Below are 21,290 nucleotides of genomic sequence, written 5' to 3' on the forward strand. Positions count from 1 at the left end.
GAGAAAATATACACAAATCACACATCCAACAAAATACATGTATCTGTAAAACATAAAATCTTTCATAAACATGGCATTTTTTTCTTTTTTCCTCAATTTCTTTCATCAATGTTTTATAATTTTTATTGTAGAGATCTTTCACTTCTTTTAGTTTATTCCTAGGTAGTTCATCTTATTTGTAGCTATTGTAAATGGACTTTCTTTCTTCATTTGTTTTTCAGATTGTTGGCTGTTGGCATTTTGTATTCTGCACCTTTACTGAATTTAACAGCTCTACAATGTTAAAATGCCTTTACCACACAAAGCAATCTACAGATTCAATGCAATTGTTCACAGAAATAGAAAAAATAATCCTAAAATGCATATAGAATGACAAAAGACACAGAGTAGTCAAAGTAATCCTGAGCAAAAAGAACAAAACTGGAGGAATCATGTTACCTGACCTTACACTATACAAAGCTATAGTAACCAAAATAGCCTGATGTTGGAATAAAACGGATACACAGAAAAATGGAACAGAATAAAGAATGCACAAATTAATCCACTTAAAGTCAATTTATTTTCAATAAAGGTGTCAAGAACATATATTGGGGAAAGAACAGTCTCTTCAATAAATAGTGCTGGGAAAACTAGATAGCCATAAGCAGAAGAATGACACTAAATCCCTATCTCTTGCCATATACAAAAATCAAATAAAAATGGATTAAAGACTTCAATCTAAGACCCTAAACTGTAAAACAACTAGAACAAAATATGGGGAAACCTCTCCAGGACATTGATTTGGGCACAGATTTCTTGAGTAAGACCTCAGAAGCTCAGGCAATCACAGCAAAAATTGACAAATCCACTCACATCAAGCTAAGAAGCTTCTACATAGAAAAGGAAACAATCAACCAAGTGAAGGGACAACCTACAGAACAGAAAAAAATATTTGCAAACTACCCATCTGACAAGGGATTAATAACCAGAATATGTAAGGAGCCCAAACAACTCAATAAAATATTAATTTTAAAATGGGCAAAAGATCTGAATAGACATTTCTCAAAAGAAGGCATACAAATGGCAAGCAGCTATATGTAAAGGGGTTCAACATCACTGATCATCAAAGAAATGCCACTAAAAACCACAGTGAAATACCATCTTATCCCTGTTAAAATGGTTTTTATCCAAAACAAAGGCAATAATGTGAGAATGTGGAGAAAGGGGAGCACTTGGTACATACTGTTGGTGGGAATGTAAATTAGTATAGCCACTACAGAGAACAGTATGGAGATTCCTCAAAAAAACTAAAATAGAATTACCACGGGATCCAGCAATCCCACTGTTGAGTATATATCTAAAAGAAAGGAAATCAGTATATCGAAGAGATACCTACTCTCCTATGTTTATTTAAAGCAGCACTATTCACAATAGCCAAGATATGGAATCAACCTAAGTGTCCATCAGTGGATGAATGGATTAAAAATGTGGTACATATACACAACCGAGTGCTATTCAGCCACAAAAAGGATAAAATCCTGTCATTTGCAACAACATGAATGGAATTGGAGGCTATTATGTTAAGTGAAATAAGCCAGGCACAGAAAGACAGATGGTGCCTGTCTGTTTTCATTCATATGTGGGAACTAAAAACAACAAAACAATTGAACTCATAGAGAGTGGAGTCATAGTTGCCAGAGCCTGGGAAGGGTAGTGGGGATGGGGAGATAAAAAGGGAATGGTTAACAGTTACAAAAATACAGTCAGAAGTAATAAGGTCTGGTGTTCAGTAGCACAATAGAGAGACTATAGTTAACAATGATTTATTGTATATTTTAAAATAACTGAAAGAGTGTGATTAGAATGTTCCTAATACCAATAAATAATAAAGGCTTGAGATGATGGATACCCCATTACTATGATTTGATCATTACACACTGTATGTCTAACAAACAGCACATGTACCCCATGAACATATACAACTATTATGTACCCATAATAATGAAAAATAAAAATTAAAAAACATAAAATCTCTCAACACTGAACATTTAAAAAACACAATCCAATTAGTAAATGGTAAAATGTATGAACAGACTTTTCACTAAATAGAATATACAACCAGATAAGCATATTAAAGATATTCAAAATCATTATCCATGGGGAGGTGCAAATGAGATATTAATAAACAGCTAATAGAATGATTAAAATTAAAGAAAAAACAGTGGTACAATCAAATGTTGGTGAGGGTGCAAAAACGTGGGTAATTCATACATTGTTGGTGGGATTGTCAAACAGTACAGCTATTCTGAAAAATTATTTAGCAATGGCTTTTAAAACTATAAGTAGTTTACAACATGTCTCAGCTATTTCAGTCTTGTGCATGTATCCAAGACAACTATAATATTATTTTCACATAGAATCTTCCACATGAATGTTCACCTCAGAGTTATTCATAATAACTAAAACTGGAAACCACCCAAATGTCCTTCAGTGGATCAAAGGTTAAAAAATTATGGCATGTCCATACAAATGAAAACTAGTCATCAATAAAAAGGAATTAAGTATTGGTACATGCAAGAACTTGGATCCTATGCTAAAGAAAAAAATTCAATTGCACAAATATAAAAACCATATGATTTTGTTTATATAACATTCATAAAACTACATAATTAGAGAGATGGAGAACCATTTAGTGGTTGGAAGGAGAGTTAGAGATGAGGGAAAAGAAAAAAATGTAGCTACCACGGGGTCATGTTAGACAACCATGTAGTGATGATACAGCTATGCACTGTCATTGTGATAGTTGTACATAAATCTAAACTGTGATAAAATTGCATAGAACACACACACACACACACACACACACAGACACACAAATGAGTGTAAATATACTGGAGAAATCTGATTAAGGTCTCTGTATTTTACCAATGTTCATTTCCCAGTTTTGACATTGTAGGACAGATTTGTAACATTTTAACATTGGTGAAAGATGAGCATAGGTTAATTTATTCTTCTTTTAATTTACTTATGTATATATTTATTTCAACTACTTTTTTCTTCCTAAATTAACTGAAACTACTTTCTTCAGTATCATCTATCAATAAAGTACCCCAAATTCTAAGTTGTGGGAACAAGGAAACTCATTCTTAACAACCTCTTGGCATATATTTTTTCTTGATCTTTAACTCCTATTGTCTTTAACTCCTATGCTCTTAAGTTGCCATATTAAGATATTCATATATCTAGTTATATGCCACTTCAGCATATTTGACATATGAATCCATTCCTCAAGTATTTATTCAGGTATAAAATTCTAATAGTAAAAGAAAGGTTTAGTAAAAACAAATATATTTATTCATGACTTTCATCAAATCAATTTAAAAATATTCATTGCTACAGACTATTCATATGCTGTAGGCATGAACAATTTAATGATTTTTCTCTTTCGATATTACAGTTAACTTTAAAGATTGAATTTGATTGTGAATTGGGATATCACAGTAGGTGACGTCCTTGGAATACACAGACTATATAATAAAACTACAATGTTTTCTATAATTTAACTACACTTACATAGAAAACTCTGTGTATGAATAGAAATATTCTGGGAACCCTGCTTAAAGTGAAGGGGAGGGCTTTTAAAATGTTTGTTTCTAGGTGAGAATTAAAACTATACAGAAAATTTTGTATAGAAATTTGTTGGCAGAAATTTTTTTGGCAGAAAGATTTTTGAGCTGTCTGGCTCTAGATCCAATTTAGTAGCCACTAGTCACAGTGGTCATTTAAATTTAAATTAAATAAGGTAAAATACAATTGAAATTTCAGTTCCTTAGTTGCATTATCCACATGTTGGGTGTTTGATAGTTATACAGGACAGCAAAGATGTAGATCATTTCTATGAGAGCAGAAAGCTGTATTGAAACACAGATCTAGAGACTAACCTACTGAAAGCCAAAATCCATCATCAATACTTCCTCCTGGTGATGACATTGATGGATCACAATCTGGAGGAGCATAACCAGGATCACATTGACAATGGAAACGGTCATTGCAAATCTAAAACCAAAACAAACAAAAAAAGCATTTATATACAACCAAAAATTAACTGCCTTATATGTGATTGTTAGTCAATGTAAATTTTAAAAATACTACCATTTAATATAAGGAGTTTTAAATTTAATATGAAAAATAATTTTAAAAATAAGAGGTAGTATAATAAATGTTCATGCAATATATTTTCAAACATCATAGAAGTATCTTCTTGTTTGTCTCTTACATTTCTAATAAAGTGAATACCATTCTTGATACAATTTAAATGCTTTTTATTGGAAGGGCATACAGATTACACAGAAAATTATTATTTTCCCATGTTTTTTGGCCACTTGTATGTCTTAGTTTCAGAAGTGTCTATTCAAGTCCTTTGCCCACTTGTTAATGGGGTTACTTGGTTATTTTGTTGCTGTTGCGTTGTTTGAGTTCCTTGCAGATTCTGGGTATTAGTCCTTTGTTGGATTTATAATTTGCAAATGCTAGAAACCATAGAATGGTGTGAGTAAAAATTTATTATAAATTGTGTTGGACTTAAAAAAATAGTTGTGATGAGAACCAAATTTTATTTAAAAAAATAGGTGGGAAAGCCAAAATCTTAAGATGCTTGCTCAATCAGATACAGACACAAAAAATTTATATAGAAAGCTAGAAAAAAATGTCAAAATGTGATCTGGCAGACAAATGGAAAAAGGGCCAGTAGAGAATTCAGAAATAAATGCATGCAAAATTCATTATGAAAGTCAATTAAAACTATGTAAGAAAGAAAAGAAACTGTAAATAATAGATGTGTAAGTAATTTTGGGGAAAAATTGATGTAAACCACACAGGCAGGCCACTTTTTTCCTGAATTACTATAAAAAAAAGAATCATCAATATGGCAGAAGACACTGACCGCAAGGAGACAAAGGCATGCTCAGAATGACTTATAAAGTTTACAACATTTCTATAAGCCAGTAGATAAGTTTACAACAGATGAGCAGACAGAAATGTGAGTGGCAGATATGACCATACATACTTAGGAACTGTGTTATTAATTATCAAATAAACGCAAATTAACAATGGACTTAGCATGTTAAAAGAGACTAAAAATATTAATACAACTAATCTGGCCAGAATATGAGGAAATGCACATTTTCATACTTGATAGGTGGGAGAAAAAACTGGTATAATGTTTCTTGATGACAGTATATTAATTAGAAAAATTCAAATTGTGCATATGTTCAGCCCAAACAAATTTTATTTGCTAATAATTTAAGAAAGCATATCAATGTGCAAAGGTAAATTTACAATCATATCTGTTGTACCACTATTTGTAATAATTAAGCTAAAATTTAACATTAATTGAAAGGCCATCAGTGAATGGCATTTCAAATATAGTATGGATGAGCCATATAGTGAAATAAGTTGAAGCTGTTGGGTCATGAAACATATCTTAATGGATTGAAAACTCTGATATCATAAATCAATGTGCATAACAGTGTGTGGATGTTCATAAATATTATATAAGTACACATACACTCAATTATAAACAATATGTATATATATGCATAAAAGTATAAGTATAGTCCTTAATAAATCCATTTCCAAAATATAATAATCTAATATCATAATAATGGATTCTGTTTCATGGTGCATTTTTTACAAAGTGTAAACTTATTTGCTCATGAGGCCTATAAAAATCTGATTATATGCATAAATAATATGCATATATAAAATAGTGGATCTACTTTCCTTATTTAATGACAATTTTCAAAAAGAAATTTTCACATAATACTTGTGAACTTTGTTATTATCATAGAACATGTTATTGACATAGATTAAAATAATTATACTGAGAAAAATAGTAACTGTTACATACCCCATTCTGTCCACAATTTGTAGTACATTTTGTTATATTTAGTTCACTAAGATATCTGCATCCACGAGAACGACATACCTAAAATGTTACAAAGCAAACAACAACAAAAATACTAAATGTAAAGTCAAGAGATAAGGAATCATATTCGTACAAATATTATATGCACAGGAGATATACAGAACAGATGAATCTGAATTTCATAACATTTTAATAAAAACCATAGGAACAATTCCTAAATGGTATGTTATTACTTAATAAGAAATATTACAAATGAGATATTTTCAGAAAGCAGAAATATACATTTTTATTGCAAACTGGTACAAGAAAAAAGTAGCCAGCTTGTACTAGCAATTTTTAATTTATAGGACCTCTTTTAACACTTTTTATGCACCTTTCTTTTATTTACTCATATAGACCCTTAGAAGGAGATATTTTTATGCTCATTTTGTATTTGAGTAGTACGGTGGCTGTGTCAAATGGTGGGTCTATATTTAGTACTTTGAGAAATCTCCATACTGTTTCTCAAAGAGGTTGTACTAATTTACATTCCCAACATCAGTGTATAAACTTTCCTTTTTCTCCACATTCTTGACATCTATTGTTTTTTGACTTTTTAATAACAGACATTCTGACTTGTGTAAGACGGTATCTCATTAAGGTTTTACTCTGATAGTTGGTGATGTTGGGCATTTTTTCCCATGTTTTTTGGCCACTTGTTTGTCTTAGTTTCAGAAGTGTCTATTCATGTCCTTTGCCCACTTGTTGATGGGGTTACTTGGTTATTTTGTTGCTGTTGCGTTGTTTGAGTTCCTTGCAGATTCTGGATATTAGTCCTTTGTTGGATTTATAATTTGCAAATATTTTTTCCCATTCTGTAGGTTATCTGTTTACTCTGTTGTTTCCTTTGCTGTGTAGAAGCTTTTTAGTCTAATTAAGTCCCATTTGTCTGCTTTTGTTTTCATTGTGTTTGCTTTTGAGGACTTGGTCATGTATTCTTTGCCTGGGCCAATGTCCAAGAGTTTTTTGTAGGTTTTCTTCTAGGATGTTTATGGTTTCAGATCTTACGTTTAGGTCTTTAATCCACCTTGAGTTAGTTCATGTATATGCTGAGAGGAATGGGTCCAATGTCATTCTTCTGCATATGCTATTCAGTTTTCCCAGCACCTTTTTGAAGATAGTCCTTTCCCCAATGTATGTTCTTGCTGGCTTTATTGAAGATCAACTTGATGTAAATATGTGGATTTCTGGGATCTCTTTTCTGTTCCATTGATCTATGTGTCTATTTTTATAATTATATCTTGCTGTTTTGGTTACCATTGGATTGTAGTGTAACTTAAAGCTAAGTAATGTGATGCTTCCAGCATTGTTCTTTTTGGTTAGGATTACTTTGACTAATCAAGCTGTTTTTGTGTCATATAAATTTCACATTTTTTATTTCTGTGAAAAATGACATTTTTATTTTGATAAGGATTGCATTGAATCCTTATCCTGTAGATTGTTTTGACAAGTATGGTCATTTTGATGATATTGATTCTCCCAATCCATGAGCCATGAGCACAGGATGTTTTCCCACTTGTCTGCATCATCTGTAATTTATTTTATTTATTTAATTCAGTGTTTTGTAGTTCTTGTAGAGATCCTTCTCCTCCTTGGTTAAATATATTCCTAGGTATTTAATTTTATTTTTTGGTAGCTATTGTAAATGAGACTGTCTTCTTGATTTTGTCCTTGGCCAGATCATTATTGGTATATAGAAACACTACTAACGTGTCTATTAATTTTGTATCATGAAACTTTATTAAACTCATTTATCAAATCTAAAAGTTTTTTTTTGGTGGAGTCATTAGGGTTTTCTAGACAAAAGCTCAATCATCAGGAATAATTTTACTTTCTCTTTTCCAGTCTGGATGACTTTATTATTTTCTCTTGCCTTATTGTTTTGGTGAGGACTTCCAGTTAAGTAAGAGTGATAAAAGTGGGCATCTTTACCTTGCTTTAGTTCTTACAGGAAATGCTTTCAATTTTTCCTTGTTAAGTATAATGTTGGTTGTAAGTTGGCTGTATGTTTGTTGTAGATTGCCTTTATGATGTTGAAGAATGTTCCTTGTATGCTGAGTTTATTGCAAATTTTTATCCGAAGAGATGCTGAAATTTATACAGTGATTTCTCCGCATCAATTGAGATTATCATATGGTTTTTTTTCTTTCATTCTATTGATGTGATGGATTGAATTTTTGATTTGCATGTGTTGAACCATCTTTGGATCCCTGGGATGCATCCCACATAATCACGATGTATTATGTTTTTGATGTGCTGTTGGATTTGATTTGCTAGTATTTTTTGAGGACTTTTGCATTGATGTTTTCCAGAGATATTGGTCTTTACTTTTTTTTATGCCTTTGTTTGGTTTTGGTATCAGATGATACTGGCCTTGTAGTATGAGTTAGAGAGACTTTCCTCTTCCTTGATTTTTAAAAATTGTTTCAAAAAGATTGGTATTATTCTAATTATTATTATATTAGTCTAATTATTAGTTATTCTATTCTGGAGGTAGAATTGGGCAGTGAATCCATATGGTCCTAACCTTTTTCTTGTTCTTGGGATAATTTTTAATTACTGATTCAATTCTCACTAGTCATTATTGGTCTCTTTGGGAGTTGTATTTCTTCCTGGTTCAATCTTGGTAGGTTTTATGTTTTCAGGAATTTATCTATTTCCTCTAGCTTTTCTAGCTTGCGAGCATAAAGTTGTTCATAATAGTTGCTAATAATCTTTTGTATTTCTGTGGTGAGTTACAATGCCTGCTTTTTTATTCCTCATTTTGTTTGTTTAGATCTTCTATCTTTTCTTCTTCTTTAGTCTAGCTGATAGTGATAGGGACGGGGGGCAGAGAAATCATAGGCAGAAGAGGGTGGGTCCCTGGCAAAGCCCCACCCTCAAGCCGAAAAGCCTGAGACCGCAGCCCAAAGTGAGAACTCATAACCCTGTTTTCCCGCTCAAATGCTGCCTTTTCCTAAACATCCAAGGCCCACCCCACTCCCTCACCCTGTGCCTATAAAGACCCCCAGACTCAGCCAGCAGAGAGAAGCAGCTGGACACTGGGGACTACAGCCGAACATTGGAGATAAGTGGTTTGACTTCAGAGGGGCAGCTTGACGGTGTAACTTTGGAGAAGAGTCCAGCTGGAGATGGCCTGACTTGAGGGGATGATTACCTGCCCGTCCCCTTTCCAGCTGCCCTTTCCACTGAGAGCCATTTTCCCTGGCAATAAAATCTCTCGCATTTACCAACCTTCAATTCGCTGGAGCGACCTCATTTTTTTCTGAATGCCAGGCAAGAGCTCAGGAGCCACGAGTGTGGATACAAAAGGCTGCCACACTGGCCCTTTGCCCTCGCTGGCAGACGACATCTGCCGGCCCATTGAGCTGTTAACACTTAAGCCATCTGCAGACTGCAGAGCTAAAAGAGCACTGAAACATGTCCTGTGGAGCTTCAAGGGTCGCAGGCACCCCCCTTAGATGCTGCTGTGGGGCCCTCAGGGAGTTTGTTTCTGCCACACCCAAAAGCACTTGCTCCGGCTCCTTTACCCGCTCACCTGTACGCTCCCTCCTGCGAGGGGTGGAATGCAGCAGGTCCCAGCGAGTGGAGTTCACTCCTGCCAGCACCGCAGTGGCTGGCTGGTTTCTGGGCTCCTGTACTCCAGTTCCCGCCTCCTTTGCTCCTGTGCTCCCTCCCGCGAGGAGCTGAGAGCAACAGGCTGAGTAAACAGGGCACCCCTGTCGTGAATCCCGCGAAAGGGTTGGGGAAATATCTTGCTTCAGTAGTGTATCAATTTTATCTTTTTGAAGAACAAACTTTTTGTCCTGTTGATCCATTGAGTTTGTTTTGTTTGCTATCTGTTTAGTAATGATGGACCTCTCTTCTCACTCTGTTAGTTCTCATGAGAGCTGGGTTTTTTTTTTTTTTTTTTTTTTTTTTCCAGAGGAGTCTAGAACTTCCCTCCTCTCTCTCTTGCTTCTTATCTCACCATGTGATCTCTGCACATACCAGTTCCCCTTCTCTTTCCACCAAGAGGAAGCAGCCTGAAGCCCTCACCAGAAGCAGATGCTGGCACTGTGCTTCTTGTTCAGTCTGCAGAACTGTGAGCCAAATAAACCTATTTCTTTTATAAGTTACCTAGTGTTAGTATTCCTTCATAGCAACACAACAACTGACTAAGACGCATTAAATCTCACAAGCTAAGGGGCTTCCTCCCTCAAGACTGGCCCCATATCAGGTGCAAGTATTAGGTAAGCCATACTTCTGACAGACCAGATATACATTGGGGGTTCTCATGATACCCTCCACAGTGTAACAATGTTAGAATGGCTCACAGAACTCAGGAAAATACTTTACTTATATTTAATGGTTTATTATATAAGATACAACTCAAGAACAGCTACATGGATGATATATTTAGGGCAAGGTATTGGAGGAGACGAGAAGAATTTCCATGCTTTCTCCAGCTGCACCACACTCCCAGCAAATTGACATGTAATAAACCCAGAAGATCACTGAATCTCTTTTTTCAAGGGTTTTAATAGAGATCAATTTCCAGCCCTGCCTCTCTTCTTCCAAAAGTCCAGTGAGTCAAGCTGAAAGCCCCAACCCTCTAATCACTTGGTCATCCTGATAACCAGCCCTGTTCTAGGGCCAGCTGGGGGTCCCACCCTAAATCACCTGATGGAAATAAGTACAATTTCAGGTGTGACTGAAATGTGTTTATTCATTCTCAAGAACAAAAAACACTCCCATCGCTTAGGAAATTCCAAGGGTTTTATTAGAAGCTGTGTGTCAAGAGTCAGAGACAGAAACCAAACATGTTCTGCGTTATGCTATATATATTATATATATAAAAAAGATAAAATTAGTATACTTTTTATATATAAAAGATGCAATTAGTTAATATATTTAAGTATTTATGCTTCTGTATTTATAGTAAATATTTTTTCAGTTTGTTTTATATGGTCTTTGAAGGGATGACATATTACTTTATGATATAGTCAGCATCAGTATGTTCCTTTGATTCATTCATTACTTTTATGTGTGACTATCTTTTCCCATTCTGAGATAAGCATACTTTTCACTTAAATTTATCTTTTATTTTAAAAGTATATTTTATATGTAAATTATTTTTATAAAAATGTGTGATAATTGTATACTTTTTAAATTAGTCAACTTATTTTTCAGTGCTACTAGTTTGAAAAGACTTTATTAGGTATCTCAAAATGCTTAAGAAGAACAAAAATTTAAAAAGCTTAAACGCTATGTTTTATTGTCATGTTTTATGTGAAGGCCACATTTTAGACAAAATATGCTTATGGAAGAAGTAATAGGAGAGCAAGTTAATAAGAAAATAATTGCTTTACTTCAATTGTAACCAAATTAATTTTTTGTCAATCACTACAAGACAAAATACTTGGCTTTTTGGGTTTTGTTTTCTTTAAAGTTCTTGTTATTCAGGTTGTCGTGACATTTTTTCATTATTTTATTCTTTTTTGTTCTTGGTTTACACAAATCATCACAGATCAGATCCTGGCCTAATAAGGAGTCTCAGATTCTCAAGCAAGAGGAAACAAGTTTAAATATCGGTAGTAAAAATTTAATAAAAATAACGGATAGTAAAGCAAGAATTTCTTTAACCAGCTGAAATTCTGATCAGTGTATCTTAAGATCCTGATATGGTAACCGAAATTTGTAGCATTAATTATAAATGAAAATTTAAGCATCCTCTCAATCTCTCTTTCTTTCTCTCTCTCATACACACACTTCAGACACTCACAGACAAATCCACCATATATAGTATCAATAAAAATTTTATTTACCTTTTGCTGACCACACGCAGTTATGTCTTCTGTATAGGTCCCCAATTGTTTTGAAGCATTTCTTGCATGTGCCGACAAACATACATGACCTCCAAGGTAAGTATATTGTATATCTAAGTCTGTCATTGGTACTAGTTCTGAATGTATCCAGTGACAAACAATCTTTCCACAAAGGATATCACTAGCAACATAAGACAGAAAAACGTTACCAATTTGTCACTCAGGTACACAATTATTAGGTTAATAACAATTCAGAAGTGAGGATAATTCAAAATATTACTCAGATCATAACAGCGAAGCTTTTCACAGTACACAATGCCCTATTAAATGCAACAAATAAATCTATCTGCATATACTAGATACTGTCTCTTATTTATTTCAAGTCACTCTTTGCAGTACATACACAAAACACAACATATGCACTTGGAAGATGTATACTTTTCTAAATACGTACAAAAAAGGACAGCGTTGACCACAGTTTCCAAATTTGTCATTTTGAAAATTCACTTCTTCTGTACACAGAAGATTAGCAGACTTAGAAACTGAAAAAATACGAAGTTATAGTTACTTATATTAAAAATATTAAAAGGTAAAAGTGTGGTAAGTCAATAGAGAGCTATCTAGATCACAACAATGTCCAGTCAGTGTAATCTGCTATAAATTTTTGATGTCCTCTACTGGCTTTACAAGGAGAAGCACTTACTGAAAACTACACACATGAGAAGAGAAAAATTCATGTTATAATGTAGAGATAATTAAGAAATCAGTCACCTGCTCTCTTATCTACTATTCTAATAGTCTACTCCCTTTGCAATAATCACTTTCAGCTGGACTAATGTCCTACTATTGCGTCCTGTAGCTATCAGGTCTATTTTAACTCTTGACATCATTCAAAGTTGCTTTGATTTGCAATTTTATTTCCAAATTTGAATGTAAAACAACACTTTCAGGGATGGCTCTTGGGTGGGTTACTGACTTTAGAATAGCTACAGTTTAAATATAAACCTCAAAAAAAAGGTAAAACAATTACATTTTCCAAATAACTGTGAACACTGTCTATCCCTGTCTCTGCATATTCCTTTAAAGCAATAGCTAGTCTTATTACTGCAGTATTCTAAATCAGCAGCTTTCACATCAGGTACACAAAACTCAGATGTTCCATTGCAATATTCTGGAAAATCACACATATCTATGCTTTTTCTGCAGACATGGCCTCTTGCATAGATCTGTGAGAGAAAGAAAAACAAATACATTTATTTTTCAGGCTCAATCCGGTTTACCTCCACTACCAAGAATTGAAATGGACTAAATCAAACAAGGAGCTCCAATGACCTATCTATACTATATATTGAGAATGCTTGCTTGAGAATTGTCAGCTTAAAAGCAAGGATATCCAAGAGATGCATCGAATCAAATTCCTGTTTGAAACAAACACTCACTAGAGCATGAAGCCAGACCTATCTTCAATTTTAACCTAAGTTTGTGTTTATTTTTCTTTGCTTGGACATTCATCATCCAGTTACAACTGACCAATACATAATCAATATTAATGTTTTTATTTAAAAATTACCTGTAGGAATATCTAAGCACTCATTAGAAACAGGTAATAAAGGCCAGGTGTGGTGGCTCACGCCTGTAATCCCAGCACTTTGGGAGGCCGAGGCAGGCAGATCACCTGAGGTTAGGTGCTCAAGATCAGCCTGGCCAACATGGTGAAACTCTGTCTATACTAAAAATACAAAAATGTGCTGGGTGTGGTGGCATGCTCTGTAGTCCCAGCTACTTGAAGGCTGAGGTAAAAGAATCACTTGAACCTGGGAGGTGGAGGTTGCAGTGAGCTGAGACTGCACCATTGCACTCCAGCCTGGGCAACAAGAGCAAAACTCCATCTTGGTGGGGGCGGGGAGGGGAAGAAAGAAAAAGAAATAGGTAATAAAACTTACCGTACAAGTTTTATTGTTACAGCATGGTCCACTGCCACATTCTGCAAATCCAATTAGAGTACAATCTGCAGGATTACAGCATTTTTTAAAAGTGCATGCCTAAAAGCAAATACAATAAATTTAAATGTTTTACATCAAATTTTAGTCAAATAAATAGTTTTATTTTCAAAATAAAGTATCTCTCCAACTTGATTCTAATCATACCATGACTTTTGGATTCTGTATTTTTACACCACTTCACTTAAACTTAATATACTTTCCTTATAAGAAAAAAAAGAGATGACAATGAAAATACAATTTCATTCTGAAGAAATTGATCTATTAAAAATTTAGTGCAACTTTAAAAAAAATTATTTTTGTTTATGAAAGCATGCATGCAAGTTTTTATATTTTTTTACTTACTCTGCCATAAGTACTTTTCCGTATTATCAAATCCTCTCAAGGGGAGTCGCTGGAAGAGTTTGGAGGAGCAGGATAGAAAAAGCCTACATTTGGCCAGGTGCAGTGGCTCACCTGTGATCACCCAGTCAGGGTAGAGGTTGCAATGAGCCGAGATCGGGCCGCTGCACTTTAGCTTGGGTGACAGAGCACGATTGTATATCAATAAATAAATACGAATAAAAAGCACAGATTCTTGTTAAGAATTAAAGGACAAGAAGATGAGGGAGTTTTAAACTTCTTAGAGATTAGATAAATGCTCATGACCAGAATGTTGATAGAAATATGGATAGCAAAGATCATTCTCATCAGGTTAAGATGAAACTGAAGAACAAGGTTTTGGAAGCAAGGGCCATCCTTGCTATAAACTGGTCAAGAACTTGGCTGAACTATGACCATGCCTGAGGGGTTTGCAGAAGACCAAACGTAAGAGTGATGAACTAGGATAATTGGCAGAAGAAATTTTATGTAGCAAAGTTCTCAGAATGTTGTGTGGTTGCCTCTAATTTCTTATTGTAAACTGCTAGAGAAAAGGGGGATAGAGCAGAAAAACTTGAAAAATTCATAGTTTGGCAGTATAGTGAGGAAAGAAAGCACATTTACAGGAGAGAAAACCAAGGATGTAGCACAGGGACACCTTTGCTTAAGAGATTAACAAAGATAGAAGAAAGCTGATACGGTTAGGATTGGTGTTCCTACCCAATTCTCCCTACAATGTCAATTGTAACCCCCAGTGTTGGAGGTGGGGTCTAGTGGGAGGTGGCTGAATCATAGGGGTAGTTTCTCATGGTTTAACACCACCCCACTGTGGAACTGTTCTCGTGACAGAGTTCTCACAAGATTTGGTTGTTTAAAAGTGTGTAGCACCTCTTCCTTCTCTCTCTCTTCCTCCTCCTCAGGCCATGTGAAATACGCCTACTTCCCCTTCATCTTCTGACATGATTGTAAGTTTCCTGAGGCCTCCCCCAGCTGTGCTTCCTGTAGAGCCAGCAGAACGATAAACCAATCAAACTTTTTTCTTTCTTTATAAGCTACCCAGTACCAAGTATTTCCTTATAGCATTGAGAAAATGAACTAATACAAAAGCCAATTGCTATTCCTCAAGCAATGAAAGAAAGTCCCCAAAGGCATTTCAGATACCTTTGAGGCACAGATGCCTAGGAGGGCTGAATGGCTTCAGAGGACAAGTCCAGGGCACTCTCCATGAGCTCACTGACCAATTCCACCTCAGGATACTGCTCCTGGCCCTGCTGCATAATGCCCTGCAGCTACCATGGCCTCAGTTGCAACAGCCATAGGTATAGCTCCTATCACAGCTCCAGATGGTACAAGTCATTAACCTTGGTGGAATCCACATGGTGCTAATTTTGCAGGCTTGCAGAAAGTAAGAACTGTGGAAGCATGGCAGCTCCCACTCAGATTTCAAAGGATGTCCTTGAAAGCCTGGAGGTCCGGCAGAGACTTGTTGCAAGGGCAAAGCCACCACAGAGTCTCCCCAGAGCACTGCCTAGTGGAACTGTGAGAGTGGAACTAACACAGAGACCCCAGAACTATACAGCAACCAGCATGCAATGCCAGCCTGGTGGTGTTGGGTAGATTGAGCCCAGCCAAACCATAGGGATGGGGCGACCCAATGCCTGGAGCCCCCTGTACCTGTTTATAGAAGATGCAGGACATGTCGTCAAAGGAAATTATTCAGGAGTCTGAAAGCCCATCATTGGCTCTCTTGGGTTTCAGACTTGCTTGAGGCCTGTTACCCATTTCTTCTTGTCTATTTCTCCTTTTCAAAATGGGGTTGTGTGTGCTGTGCTTGTAAGTAAATAACTTGTGTTGATTTTACAGGTTCTTAAAGTATCTCTAACAGACATATTGGCAGTTCTCCCCAGTGGACTCCTTGTGGCTAAAATGAGACACACCAGAAACCAGAATATCATGGCTAGCAAAATGAAGGGGTAGTCATGTATTCTGGTATAGTTAATTCTGTGCCAGCTGATAACCCTCTCCCGTACCTTGTGGTCCTGCCAAAACTCCAACTGGACAGAAGATTGGTCTTATAAACATTCTTTATTGATAAACACTCATGAACTTCAAGCCAGTTTCAGGCAACTTATAGAGATTGCACACAAACTGTCTTTGTGCCCTACAGTCCCCTTTTGACATAAAGAGCCAAATTCCACCTCATTTTAGTGCTAGTTAAAAGTGAAATGAATGTAGAACATATGTTACATGAATGTTTACTCACTGTACATGCGCCTGACTTCCTTTATGAATATTCATAGATTTCTCCCAATCTTGCGCAGTATGTGTGTAAAGCTGACTCTGTAAGACACATATACCACCTCCCTCTTCCCTTCTGCAGAGAATGAACTTCTAGCTTTCACTGGAAGCTATGTTCCCCAATCTACAGATTGCTTCTCCCTCTGAAAATAGTCTTTTCCTTTTCTTCCTTCATGGATATCAAAGTCTTTTTTTAACAATTCTGGCAACATGGGATGGGATCCACAGTGGCCCCTGATTTCTTTCTTGGCACTGCCTTGAAAAATTCCTAAGTTCAATTGCTTCCTGGTTACACTGGGCAAGAACTGGGTAAGCGCTATTGAATCTAAGAGTTCATGCTTTTAGATTGAAATCTAGGGAACTGTTTTCTTTAAGAAAAGTCTGCCCATTCAGCTGTGGCCTGCAGTCCACCTGCAGTCTAGCAGGGATGCCTGCACCAAGGTTGCACTGGGAAGGCCACCTTCTTTAGGTGAGTGCTGTGTGTAACTTACCCAGTATGGAAATGGTTTTGGACCAACTACTATCAGAGACTCTCGGGTTTACACATGTTTAAAAACTATAGGAAAAATTCTTGTTAATATTTGGTATCCTGGATAAAAATAAGTCGATATAACTTAAAGCTTTCTTGGCCACAATGGGGAACTTTTAACATGTCTCAATCAGTTTATCTACATGCGCAATAAAGAACAGAAGATTCCACACCTCTCAAAAGCAATGTGAGGTCTTTTTCATTTGCTAAAAGGAAAGCTCTAAGTGAAATCAAGGATCTCTAGTTGCCCCTTTAAATGAGACTAAATCAAAACTTAATCAAGATCTTAAAAAAATTGAAAATCCTTTTAAATCGGACCCTAAATCCAAAACTAAAAAGGACACTGTGCATTCTTGCCTTTCTCCTTGAACTCCACCAATGTCACCCCCATATGCATTAGCCCCTTGCTGCCAATCACTTCTCTCTGAGCTGCCTTTCTTTCCTTCACCTTCTACTCATGAGCAACCCCCTCCAGCTGCTAATTCTGCAACCCCTCTGATCACACCTTTTAAAAGGATTGCTAACCAGGCTTGCAGATTACCTCTTACTGTCCTGGGACAAAGTCTGAGCTTTCCAGCATTAGTCAAAGATTTTTCTAATCCTAAAATAGACTTGCTTGAGTTTGAATGCTGCTTTAGTTTGATTATAAATGTTTACCAGCCAGGACCTCTTGATGTTCACTAGTTGATTCAAATGTTAGTGGAAAATGTCTTAACCCAAGGATGGATGTGTTTAGATGACTGGACTAAGCCCCAAGATGATTTTCAGCCTACTAAGGAAATAGCCTTTGAAGTGGTGAGAAAAACAATTGTTGAATTGATTAAAGCCATCTCGGCACTCTTTCTTGACAAACTAATTGGAACGCCATTGACTCAGAAAAAAGACAAATCTGTCATTGATTCCTTTGACTGATTCAAAACACTTTCTTTTTTCTTTTTTCTTTCTTTCTCTTTTTTTTTTTTTTTTTTGAGACAGAGTCTCACTCTGTTGCCAAGGCTGGAGTGGAGTGGCACGATCTCGGCTCACTGCAACCTCCACCTCCTGGATTCAAGTGATTCTCCAGCCTCAGCCTCCTGGATAGCTGGGATTACAGGCGCATACCACCACAACTGGCTATTTTTTTGTAAATTTTTTGTATTTAGTAGAGAAGGGGTTTCACCATGTTGGTCTGGCTGCTCTCAAACTCCTGACCTCAGGTGATCCACCTACCTCGGCCTCCCAAAGTGCTGGGATTATAGGCGTGAGCGACTGTGCCTGGCCGATTCAAAAGGCTTTCTACAAAATTCTGGTATCAAAGATCTAACTGATGATATTATAAATCTTTTTAAACTCACTTTCCCTCAAGTAAGTTAAAGCCCTTAGCACCCTGGCTAAGCAATATGATCCCAACTGGCCTTCTAAGAGAACCTATGATATAGCTTCTTTGGCCAATCACCTCTCTAAAATCTGAGAAAAGAAAAAAGAGGCTAAAGCCACCAAGGCACTAGAATGGCAAGAAAGACAGATAAACTCATGGCCTTGCATATTCAACAACTTGTAAAGTCTCTCCCATATCAGCAAACTCCATTTAATAGTTAGAAATTAGTTTCATCTGCTGCAAGAGGTATAATTTGCTTTTTCTGGCATTTGAAATGAGACTGTAAAAAATATAAATGAGGGCTTCAGAAGGACACCAATAAGATAAAGAAGCTCCCTTCTTGGAAACAATAAGAGAAATATTTATTGATCAGAACTAGGGGTACTCCAGGGAGACATGGGAGATTTTTCCTCTCCTTTCAGTCAATCGGTTGGGAGAGGTTTATCTTAAAAATTAACAACAGAATAGTCCAAGTTGTAACAGACACTGCATCTATGCTTAACCTTGACTCCTTTTAAAATCCAACCACCCAGAGTGACCAAGCTATTCATATGGCTGAGTCACTAACCAATCTAAGACTATCTTCAAGTCTGAACTAGTTGCTTACCAACTAGGGCCTCTTACTGGCATTGCAGCTTTTTACTTCTTCCTTTTGCCCCAATACACCTAATAGGAAGGGACTTTCTTGAAAAATACCAAGCTTGTTTTTTTTCACCTATAAGGGAGACATTGTTTTAAAGGTCTCCTTGCCTGAGACTTCAGCCTCTGACCTCAGCCATGTATTCCCCTTAGTAGTCTCCAGTCATCCAGTTGATCCTGGACATCCAGCTCTAAAGAAACTGTTTGAAATCCTTTGGGAATAAATCAATACCAATGTCAGCCTGATCCAGTCAGCACCACCCATTTCTACACAAATAGATCCTAACAAACCTCTACTGAACATAAAATAATATCCCCTCCACCATGAGGCTTTAGCTGGTATAGAACCCATTGTCAATAATTTCATTTTCAAGGAACTTATAGTCCCTTATACCAGTCCCTGTAACATACCCCTTCTACCTGTTTCTAAGCTAATAGAAAGGAATGGAGACTTGCCCAGGATCTTAGAGCCATTCATAACATTTTATTCCCTTGCATCCTGTTGTGCTTGTTCCACATACCCTCTTAACCAATATACCTTCTAACACCCAATATTTTTCTGCTGTTGATCTCTGTAGTACTTTTTTTCACCATCCCTGTCGACCCCGAAAGTCCGTTTCTTTTTGCCTTCACATGGAAGGGCCATCAGTTCACCTGAACAGTGCACCCTCCAGGATGCACTGAAAGCCTTACCTACTTTTCCCAGATCTTACAGGCTGACTTAAAAGACATAACCTTCTCGACATGAACAGACACTTCTCAAAAGAAGACATTTATGCGGCCACCAAACATGAAAAAAAAGCTCATCATCACTGGTCATTAGAGAAATGCAAATCAAAACCACATTAAGATACCATCTCACACCAGTTAGAATGGTGATCATTAGAAAGTCAAGAAACAACAGATGCTGGAGAGGATGTGGAGAAATAAGAATGCTTTTACACTGTTGATGGGAGTGTAAATTAGTTTAACCATTGTGGAAGACAGTGTGGCTATTCCTCAAGGATCTAGAACTAGAAATACCATTTGACCCAGCAATCCCATTACTGAGTATATACCCAAAGGATTATAAATCATTCTACTATAAAGACACATGCACATGTATATTTATTACAGCATTGTTCACAATAGCAAAGACTTGGAACCAACCCAAATGCCCACCAATAGACAGACTGGATAGACTGGATAGAGAAAATGTGGCACATATATCCCATGGAATACTAAGCAGCCATAAAAAAAGGATGAGTTCATGTCCTTTGCAGGGAAATGGATGAAGCTGGAAACCATCATTCTCAGCAAACTAACACAGGAACAGAAAACCAAACACTGCATGTTCTCACTCATAAGGGGGAGTTTAACAATGAGAACACATGGACACAGGAAGGGGAATATTATACACCAGGGCCTGTTGGGGAGATGGGGGGCTAGGGGAGGGATAGCATTAGGAGCCATACCTAATGTAGATGATGGGTTGATGAGTGCAGCAAACCACCATGGCATATATATACCTATGTAACAAATCTGCATGTTCTGCAAATGTATCCCAGAACTTAAAGTATAATTAAAAAAAAAAAGGCATAACCTTCTCACATAGCCCAACTCTATTGCAATACATTGGTGATTTGCTTTTGTGTTCTCCCTTATGAAATACCTGTCTCACTGACACACTCTCCATTTACTTCACCAGCTATGTCTTAAGGGCCATAAAGATTCTAAAGATAAACTACAGTTTTGATGACAATTAAATCTCTTGCATTTGCTGACCCCTTGGGACTCAACGTCAACCCTTTCTGTCTTCAAGGCATATTTTACTTCCCCATTCCCACTATGAAAAGACAAAACTTAGGGCTACTTTCTAGGAAACATGAACTATTGCAGAGCTTAGAACACTAATTTTGCTTTACTGGCACAACCTTTATATATCCTGATTAAGGCCTCTTCTCCTGACCTCCTTACCTGGACTACCGATGGTGAACAGGACTTTAAGTCTCTGAAAGATAAGCTGTCCTCTGCCCAACACCCTCCGCCCCCCAATTTGGGACTCCCTATTTATGACCTCCCTTTTCCCCCTTTTTGTTCATGAGCAAGAGGGAGTTTGAACTCAACCACATGGAGGTAATAATTTACCCAACTGGTTACTAGAATGCCAAACTAGATTGTGTTTATCCGGGGCTACCACCATGTTTCAAGGCAGTTGTCACAACCACCATCCTTATAAAAGCCACCGAGAAAATAGTAGTGGGATTTCCTCTCACTGTTTATGCTCACTCAATTAAAGCCCTTCTCACTTCTCGCCAAATCCAGTATCTTTCAGCCAGGCTACTGACTGCCTATGAAATACTTCTCTTTCCCAACC

General features: G+C 36.6%; 1 protein-coding gene across 2 annotated transcripts in view; it reads right to left on the reverse strand.

Moving 5' to 3' along the window:
* The window catches only part of LOC102123198 (A disintegrin and metallopeptidase domain 3), an 86,468-nt gene that overhangs the window by 13,884 nt on the left and 51,294 nt on the right, over positions 1 to 21,290 (reverse strand). For both annotated transcript variants that reach the window (XM_073999974.1, XM_045398176.2), the window contains 6 exons: positions 13,695 to 13,793; positions 12,782 to 12,977; positions 12,206 to 12,293; positions 11,752 to 11,932; positions 5,888 to 5,965; positions 3,921 to 4,035 (listed from right to left, as the gene is read on the reverse strand). In XM_073999974.1, coding sequence (XP_073856075.1) covers positions 3,921 to 4,035; positions 5,888 to 5,965; positions 11,752 to 11,932; positions 12,206 to 12,293; positions 12,782 to 12,977; positions 13,695 to 13,793 — 757 coding nt within the window. The remainder of the gene's footprint in view (positions 1 to 3,920; positions 4,036 to 5,887; positions 5,966 to 11,751; positions 11,933 to 12,205; positions 12,294 to 12,781; positions 12,978 to 13,694; positions 13,794 to 21,290) is intronic.

The sequence above is a fragment of the Macaca fascicularis genome, chromosome 8, assembly GCF_037993035.2.
Source record: "Macaca fascicularis isolate 582-1 chromosome 8, T2T-MFA8v1.1".
NCBI classification, from domain to species: domain Eukaryota; kingdom Metazoa; phylum Chordata; class Mammalia; order Primates; family Cercopithecidae; genus Macaca; species Macaca fascicularis.